At 37.2% G+C, this 9,800-nt stretch overlaps 1 protein-coding gene across 2 annotated transcripts in view; it reads left to right on the top strand.

The window, feature by feature from the left end:
* The first annotated feature begins 1,533 nt into the window (after window positions 1-1,533).
* LOC6565400 (chitin deacetylase 1) overlaps window positions 1,534-9,800 on the top strand; it is a 39,633-nt gene continuing 31,366 nt past the window's right edge. The window contains exons 1-3 of one of the 2 annotated variants that reach the window (XM_032738334.2): window positions 1,534-1,732; window positions 9,352-9,455; window positions 9,549-9,660. In XM_032738334.2, the coding sequence (XP_032594225.1) occupies window positions 1,681-1,732; window positions 9,352-9,455; window positions 9,549-9,660 (268 nt within the window). In that variant the 5' untranslated portion in view covers window positions 1,534-1,680. The remainder of the gene's footprint in view (window positions 1,733-9,351; window positions 9,456-9,548; window positions 9,661-9,800) is intronic. The other variant, XM_001991781.3, reaches the window with a different exon arrangement.

The raw sequence follows: 9,800 nt of genomic DNA, 5'->3' as shown, positions 1-9,800 counted from the left end.
TTCAAATTTCGAATTCAAAAAACCACAGATCTATTCATAAAAAAAAAAAAAATACAAATAACAACTTGTACGAATAATATATATGATATAAGCCGACATTCGTGTATACGTATATTGAGAAATTGTTATCTCTGAATAATCTGCAGACATTGTATGTATTTGGTATTTAAATTTCCAGTTGGTTGAAGTTAAAATGAATATGCACGGCACAAAAATTAAATATATACAAAACACAAAACAAGCTCTAACAAGATTAAATCTATTATTTATAGTCAAATTCAATTCAAAGGAAAATTAACAAAATATAAGCCGCCAAATTCAAGTTTCAGCGACAATTCTTAGATAATCGAAAGCGTTTTAGATTAATCAAATTTGAATTTCTGCATTTATTGACTAGCTCTCTGACTAGTTTTAGAAGTGTCTAAGCAACGAACAGCTGCCTGACATCATGATACCCCGAAAAGGATCACTTAAATTATGTAAAGTATTTAAATATTTTTTTGATTCACAGGAAGAGAAAGTAAGCATATACGAAGCGTATATATATTTGATAATTATTTGGTATAAAAGTATATTTTCCTTCGAATCACAACGTCTGTTAATAAGAGTATATATAATTTGTTTTATTTTATTATTATAATTTCAGATTCAATTTTATCTAAAAAACCTTCGTAGATTTGAAGTCACTAAAAGACAACAAAAACAGTTGTGTTCTTCCACGTCCGAACTTTGTAGCTTCATTGTCGCTTCAGGTCGAAATCTTCGTTTACTTATAAGAAGAAGAATTACGCAACTAGGTGGTTAGAATCAGTTATTGAATGTGGTTATTGGTATGCAACACTTGAGCTCAACAACAAAATACAGTTGTAGAACTCTCCAGTCTTAACTGTAATATGCAATTAACATGTCATTGCTATGCAGGGAGTGTGAACAGCTCTTGAGAGTCGTGAGTGTCTACAACAATCAAATGGATCTAGACACACCTCAGGAATTTCAATAATGAAACTATGCCAGAACTCAAATGGACAACAAAGTGAAACGATTCTACCAGTTCATGTATGCTTACACTCGCAGACAGTTAGAGAGAGAGAGAGAGAGAGAGAAAGAGAGAGAGAGAGAGAGAGAGGGGGAGAGGGAGAGAGAGATGGGTAATGCGGGTGCTATATGTATACACTCGGAGCAGTCGGAGAAGGGCTCTGCCCTCCGCCTCATTGAAATGCGTACGCATGCGCCGAGACTGAAACCGGCTGATCGACTCCACTTGGCCACTTTGCTTTGACTGTAACGCGTCATCGCCCAACCAGTTGAAATGAAAGTGAATTGAGAATAAGTTAAGCTAGCAGCTCGCCGCTCGCAGCTCGCAGCTCGCAGCTGGAGGCTTGTAAGCTTGAAGCTCTCAGCTCTTCGAGAGCCGCTCAGTGAACGCTGATCGCTGATCGCTGATCGTGGCTCGGAAGCCGTTGAGCGACTTAAGCAAAAAGTTGGCTTCTTGCAATTTCTTTGGCGCTGTCTGCGTTCAGTTGGCGGTTTGCATTTGCGCGTTGCGGACGTCTCTCCCTCTGTCACTTGTCGTTGTCGTTGTCGTTGCCGTTGTCGTTGTTACGTCGTCACTGTGAGCTTTGGCGTGTTGGCAGACTGAAAACGCAGTGTATCGCTTAAAATCAGTGTGAAAGCTTCAAGATGCTGCAGCAGTGTCTGATTGCAGCGCTGCTTATCGCAGCTTGCGTTCGTGGTAAGTAAACAGATGCACACCCTTCAAAGGTGCTCAATGCTGCAGTCACAAATGCTGCACGCCACATAACACATACAACAACCAAAAAAAAAAAAACGAGAAATAATATGAAAAGCATACGAAATTTAAAAAAAAAAAAAAAACCAACAAAAAAAAGTTTCCGCATTCGTGTTAGCTATTAAATGTTAATAGTTTTATTGTATTTTTTGTAATAATTTTTTGTTACTGTGCGAAACAAAAAGTGTTGACGTTGCCAATTGGAAATCTCTTGGCTCTTGATGGTGACTTGGGCTTCCTCTGTGCGAGTCTGAGTCGGAGTGTGTCTTTGTGTGTGTCTCTGTGTGTGTGTGTGTGTGTGTGTGTGGGTCTTCGTCTTTGTCTTCCTGGCGCATTTTGCCCGGTTGTACTCGTATTTCTTGTTTGATTTTGGTTCGACTGCAAATTAGGTAACATTGCTGGCATTTCATTGACTTTTGCTCTTATCATAAATGGCTTTTCAACTGGTTTTAGACGTCGTCACCTGAGAGGCCCGCAAGGTCAGCTGTCCTGAATGCTTGGGCTCCCTCCGTACAGCATACACTTAAGATGCAAAAAAAAAAGCAAAATCAAAAAGAGAAAGAGAAAGAAGATAAAACTGGAAATTCAGCCGGTTTCACTTTTCTTTGTGTCTGACTTACACACTGATACATCTCTCTCTCACTCTCTCTGACTCTCTCTCTCTCTCTCTCTCTCTCTCTCTCTGTCTCCATTTCTTTCACTCTCTCTCTCTCGCTGCACTAATCAATCTCTGTCAGTACCAGTGAGCCATGCCGTTGATGACGATCCTTATGTAATACGCGTGCTCCAATGCTGACCTCCAACTTGATTAGCGGCTGTTTTAGCTGATTCGCTCGCTTGGCATCAGCTTGGTTTCCAGTTGACTTAATTAACATTTTGCCAGCGGCACATATTAACAGCAACGACTGGCTGTATTTTGTTTGCTTATGAATATGCAAATAAAAGCGTATTTTTGCAATGGCTTCGGGCAATGTGGCTTTGAGCATTTTCATGGTCAACTTCAACTGATTTCCATACTTGCATCATCATCCTCAACAGCAGCTGCTATGCTTTTTCCCCCATTTTTTTTTGTTTTTTGTTATTTTTTTTTCTTTTAAGCCTTCGAGCAATTTATTTTCCACATCACCTTTCTTTGGTGCATACCATTGTTTGTATGTGTATAATGCAAATACATATATTAACATATATTGTAAATATAAATATTAAATTTCTTCTGGCGATTTCACTTTCATTCGATTACATTCGATAACGGAACCCGTTTCGAAATCGAAAACTGACACCAAAAATACCAAGAAAAAACACTCAAAATCGACAATGAACGGAACAGATTATGGACCACGAACAACGGGACGGGCCAGCTGACAATGGGCACAGCGGGGCCAATGCATGACAACAGTAAAGAGCTTAATTTATGTAACCGTCAGGCAAGGCGATTGTGACACCGATTTTATATCACAGCATTGCATCTTTTCCATCATAAACCCCAAATTCAGCATCCGCCCGACCGCCCATTGCATAATGGAATCAAACTCAAAAATACACAAAAAAAAATCTAAAATGTTTACGCAATCAAATTCGCCGGAAGAGTTAAAAGCTTTGCAACAACCAACTTCCAAATTTTAAGAGAGAACAAGACAAAAAATCTAGAAAAAACCAATATATCATATTAATGTATTTCAAATTGGTTGCAGTTAACGATTTCCGACAAACTCTATCAACTTAGTTTTGCCCACTCTTTTGCAAGAGGCTCAATTAAGTTATCCGTGAATTAATATGCAAAGATTCAAATAACAAAGAACATATTTAAATTATAAATAGAGGTCACCGAACAATATACAAGAACCAAATAGAGAGAATTTCATTAATGTATAGAAAAGGTTTTCAAATGCTGGATTTTAAAACAAATGAATAAAAGCAAATAACGTAAGTACTCTCATATTTTGTAAGAAATCTGAAACTTATTTGAAGCAGATACTACAAGGCAAGCCTGATGACTTCAATCTTATTAACTTGTTTCCTTAATGGTGAATCACTTTCACGGAGCTTATGGCTAAGAATAATGTTAGCATGTTTATAAGAAGCTCTGGCAACTTATCACCAGATTGTAAATTTGTTCTGCTCTCTCCCTCACCCTCACCCGCTCCCACTCCTGTCTCTCTCCCGCTCCCTCATCCATCTGTGTGCTGTGATGTGCTCTACTTAATGCGATGAAAAAATAAACATAATTTAAAAATACATTAGAACGAATTGTAAAGGCTGCGTCAGCAAACGAGACAGGCCGAGATGAGCCGCCAAACCGACTGACTAACCGACTGACAAACGGAGAATCGGAGATTCCGAGAAATGGACAAACGGCGGCCTGATGCGACGCATCGGCACATGAGCCATTTAAACGCAAATTTGTTGACAAAGGCAAGTGGCTCTGGCCATTACACATTCGAGGAGCAGCAGAAGGAAGATGGTGAGGATGGTGAGGATTGTGAGGATTGTGAGGCTGGCGGGGACTGAAGTATCTGTGCGAGCTCACAGCTATAGTCTGGGCTACCAAATCGGAATTATTTACAATTTAAGTGTTGTAAATGCAACAGCAAAATAAGAGACAAAAAAATAATAAAACAAAAAAATGTAAAAGAAAGACTACAACAAAAAACAATGTGGGAAAAGAAAGTGGCAAAAACATTTAAGCAGCTTAACACACACACACACACACACACACACATACACACATTCGCGTTGTGAAAAATGAGGCGCAAAGCAGCCACAGAAATGCGTGAAAAATTACTTGAAAATGCCAACGGATAAAAAGCAGAAACCGTTTTACCAAATACAAACAGTCGGTATGCCCCAGGCAAAAAGATACTCAAAGACGCGGAGAGAAAGTGACACACACACACACACACTCACACACACACACAGCAAATACAAAGATAAAACAAGTAAGAATGCTGCAGACCAATGAGCTCGACTGAGAGGTACCTTCAACACAGCTGTAGATTCCACATACATTCTAATCTTATTGCCACAGCTTCACTTTGAAAGCTTTTCACACTCAAATGTAAGCATGCCTAGAAGTGATCTTATTTCTTATGATCGGCGCATGCAATTTAGAGTAGATAACGGTGCATAGCGGACTACAGAGACTTCGATCTGCTGATAGTAGTGAGATCAATATGAGAATATGTTGCGGACTTGGCCTTGGACTTGAGTGTTTCTCAACTGAACACGATGCAAATGTAATAGTTGCTCAATAATATCACTAAGTGCATTATTTATCAATTAAAAGGCTCGTCCCTTAAGTCTGCCGATTTTATTTTAATCTGAAATCGATATTTATCGATATTCGCGAAACGAGGGCAGTTAATGATAAAATAAAGTTAACTTGGTCTGCGCGGGTATACGAGAATTTCTGCAAGCATTTTGAAGCCTCTAGCTCTGATAGTCTATGAGATCAGCGTTTCCATTGGAAATTGACTCTGCTGTTGATCCTAATCAAGAATATATATATGGCGTATAGGATCGCAGATGTTTCATTCTGCTTGTACTTATTTTGAGCACAAAACCATCATACCCTTTTCATCCATTTTCAATGGGTTCAGGATAAAACAAGACAATGTGTTTGAGAGAAAGAGAGAAACTGGCAAGGTGTGCCGTAGTTGGCAAGAATGTGTACTGCGTGTATTACAAATGAAGCGCTTAAAGTGAAAATATATAAAAATAACGTCCATTGCTTACCACACATGTGAACTTATCGAACGCACCTCGCAGCAGCTGATTACGCTGCTCTGCAATTCTTATTCATATTCATATATCAGTTGTGCAATTTATTGCCTTTTTGTCCGTTTCAGTTTTCATTTTTTGCACACACACACACACACACACACGCACACACACTTAACGCGGTAAAATTCTCTGTGATTTTCGATGTTTTCGTTTGCGGCAAGCAAAAACCAAAAGATACAGCATCAAAAAATCTATAAGTAGAACTTAACGAATCATTTGCTGCCCTTCTTCAACCTTTGCAAATAGACATAAACATATGCATAATGGAAGAAAATGTGTTACCAAAATACGAAAAAGAAAACAAATTGTTAAGATACTGTTCGAATTGTGGTTCTAGCAGCTAAATTTGCTTATATATGCAAGCTACATTTGGGGCACTTGCAGCCTGCGTTACGAGGACTCACCCAAACCGTTGCTCTGATCGGCTCGGATCAGCTCAGCTTGGTTGAAAATTGCCACAAATGTTAAATAAATTATAGGCAGCCGCATCGAAAAAATGGAAAAGCAAATAATGCGAATAAAACGAATAAAACAATCGCGAAACAGCAACAACTGCAAAGCCAACATCAACAGGCAAACAAATACAAGTATATATACATATATATATATATATATACATGCATACATATGCATATATGTATGTGTGTATTTTATGCTTCACAAAAACCAAGTGGAACACAGTTTTCAATGTGCATAAAATAAAGTTGGGCAATTTTTCAGCTGCTCTCCTGGTTTTCAGTTTCAGTTTATTATTTGATTTTTTTCTCCCCCACGCAGCACATTTAATTTCTTTAACATAAAAGAAAAAGCAGGCAGGCAGTTGGCAGGCGAGTGGGGCTCAATCGACAACGTTGCATGCTTCAGTTTTGGGCTTATTTTTAATTATTATTTTCGCATTGAAAATTGCCTTATGAAAAGTTAAAATGTCCAACATAATTGGCCTTACGCCTTTAACATAAATTTACAATATTCATGTCGCCACAACAGTCGCCGCCTCAGGTGGCATGACAAATAAAACAGTGGCAGCTATAATGGGGATATACGAAGGGAATGGACTTGTTATGTTTAAGGGGCTACACCTACCAGAGCACTCTTTGCTTCAATTATATATATGTACTGAACTGGGATTGATCACAATCACAGTCAACAATCAGTGGATGGACTATCCTCTGCCAGTCACATCTAAAACATCGCATTGCCCAAAAGCTTCATCAAAGCTTATATTTTAAATGTGAAGTCTCTACATATAGATGGATATTTGTAATGTGTTCAGGTAACTGTGCAAATACATGTGTATTAATATATTTTTTGTAAGTTGCTCTTTGAAACTGATTGGTGTCAAAAGTTTAAAATATTCAGCTGCTGAACGATTAAGAAGCCCTTTAAAGTCCACTGGATTTTTGTACGCTGAACCAAATTAAAATTGAATAAAAAACGGTTTTATGGAGTTATGCACTAGTGTGGAAAAGAGCATCGCTGACCATAAAGGGCATATGTATTCGTAATTATTTATTGTTTGGTTTTTATTTGAGAACATTGATCAGCCTATTGGGAGGGTGTAAAACATGGACTTGCTTATAAAATTCAGATCAGCATCAATAGCCGAAAAGAACTATCGATCTATAGTGATTTTATTGAGAACTTTTCAGGCTACCCATTACAAAACTCGAGTGAAAATGATTTATTTTCCATCATCTATTACAGTCTAGTTAGGCTCAAACCTTATTTACAGGGTATCTCCAAGCTCTCTGTCTGCGTCTCCATTTTTTGTTGAATTTTTAAAATATTTTTCAAACTTATTTACTTTTATTATCGAAAATATTTGTACATATGTAAAAACATATATTTGCTCAACACAAAATTCATACAAAATGCATACACTGCGTGCGACATAGGCGTTGGGGCATGGATTCGCGGTTGTTGCAGCTCGTTGCATAAAAAAACATTGTTATGCCTTGACAAGAAATAAATGCGCAAGCCAATGTCAAATTTAAATTAAAGATTTCACTTTGCCATTTGTTGATGTGCATTATTTAAGATAAATAATTAATTCGTGTTTATCATAAAGGAATTATAGCTAAACTGCATTATACCACTAAGCAGACAATATTGTATCTATCCCATAATTGAAATTTTCCACTTGCCACTCAGCAAGTCTTCAATTTCGGTATGTTTGTGTTGCATACTTCGAGGCACATTAGACAGTATTGTGTATTTTAATTAATTCCAAAGCTATAAATTAATTGACACATGCAATGCGGGCTGACAGTGAAACTAAACAAATAAAACGAAAAGATTTGAATTCAAAAAGCCAGAAAGTAACCGACCGTTAAATACACTAAAACAGCTGACAATAGCTGTAAAGAGCCGTATTACTGGAAGGGTGTGGCAGACACAAGGATATTTTATTCACATATTGCACCATACCATTGGTAATACGAGTATGTATTCTGCCAGCGGCGTTATCAATGCATTATAATAGGAATGAATGCCTATAATTATAATTGGACGCAAATGGCCTGGACTGCATACACGCAACGTGCTAACACTGTGAATTTAATTAATATTATTGAAACTGAATGAGCTCCATGAATAATTGCCGGGATAGTTCGTGCCCAAACACTCTAAAACCAAAGCATAATTCCCATTTGCATTGTCCGACTTTGGCCGCATCTCTCACTCAGCTCAGTGTGCATTTAGCTTGTTATTGTTGTTGCTTAAGCGCATTGCATAAATCTAATTCTGTTAGCCAATTTATATTCATTAAATGCGACTCAAATCAACCGAAACCACGCCCATTGATCAAAAGATGTGGTAAGTTCAGGCTTGTGTTGCTATTGTTTTTGTAAGTGTTTTTTTTTTTAAGCAATTGCAGAATTATTTCAGTCGAAATTCGCTTCTCTCTTTGGTTAATCAACTGAAAATCATCATTTGATTATCATATATTTATCTGTTATTTATTTAATACATAAGCTACCTGTGCTTTTTTGCCTCCCTACTTATCACAATTATTTTTACCGCTATATATGCATATACATATATACTTTTTACATAATATGTTTACTGTATACATTTATAATTAGTGCTTGTGGTTTTTTAAATGTCAAAACGTCAAGCGGCTTTTGAAGCTTAGATTTTGCTTTTAGCAAACAACAAAACAACACTAATAACAGTAATTAAAAACAAAAACAAAACAAAAAATGCAAAAAACAAAAACCGACAGCACAAAATAAGCAATTAATTTTAGTTGTTGTTATTATCGGAGTCATTTGGCATTTATTAAGCTCTCATTCCAATGCATCTGCATTAAGAACTTAATGCAACAGTCCCATTAGCCAGCCACACTCGATTTATGGCTGTATTTCATTAAAATTAAGCCACAAAATAGCCAAAATTTATTTGCTTTTTCCATATGTACTAGTCTATTGGAAAATATTTGACTGATTTTTACCTCATCAGCCCTTGCACGTGGCAATGTCCAAGTAAATTACGACTCCAGAAAGATGCATCTCCGACGCTATAAAGTGTTTATATATCGGCTGTAGAAAGTCGAGTCGATATATGTTGATATTTGTAATATAAGTTCTCGTATACCACGCCCACATCAAGTTTATTTCAAGAATTTCCTTCTTTCTCCAGCTCGAAAATTTTATTATTACATATTCGAATACATATTTCAAAGCCTCAATGGAATTTGGTTGAGAAGTTTCTTAAATTAAATTAATTGCGAATATTTTTAATTATAACTATAAAAGAAAAAACAGTAAGTTGATGAACTTTAGAAACTTTTACAGCTCAAAGCAAGGACAAGGAAGAGTTTACATGCCCCTCGCACATTGCCAATGGCAACTATGCTGATCCTGCGACCTGTCGCCGCTTCTATCAGGTAAACTTTTAACATCTTGGTTAATTTGTCTGACCAAAAGGTCAGATTACTCAATTGAGTTGATGCACTCACAATTTGTTATATTCTATGCAGTGCGTCGATGGCTACCCCTATTTAAATCGCTGCCCCTCTGGCCTCTACTTTGACGATTTGCAAAAGTTCTGCACATTTAAGGACGAAGCCAAGTGCGGACCGCTGCCAACAAGTAAGTGATGAAGTTATGTCTAAACTGCTCAAACTACTATTAATAAAACGACGTTGGATAAGGATAAAGAAATGGACGGCAGGGTAGTGAACAGAAGGAGCAGACAGACACTGTACAGTGTCAATGTAATTTTTGTAATT

The sequence above is a fragment of the Drosophila grimshawi genome, unplaced genomic scaffold, assembly GCF_018153295.1.
Source record: "Drosophila grimshawi isolate 15287-2541.00 unplaced genomic scaffold, ASM1815329v1 contig_848, whole genome shotgun sequence".
NCBI lineage: Eukaryota > Metazoa > Arthropoda > Insecta > Diptera > Drosophilidae > Drosophila > Drosophila grimshawi.
This window is presented reverse-complemented; position numbering and strand designations above follow the sequence as displayed.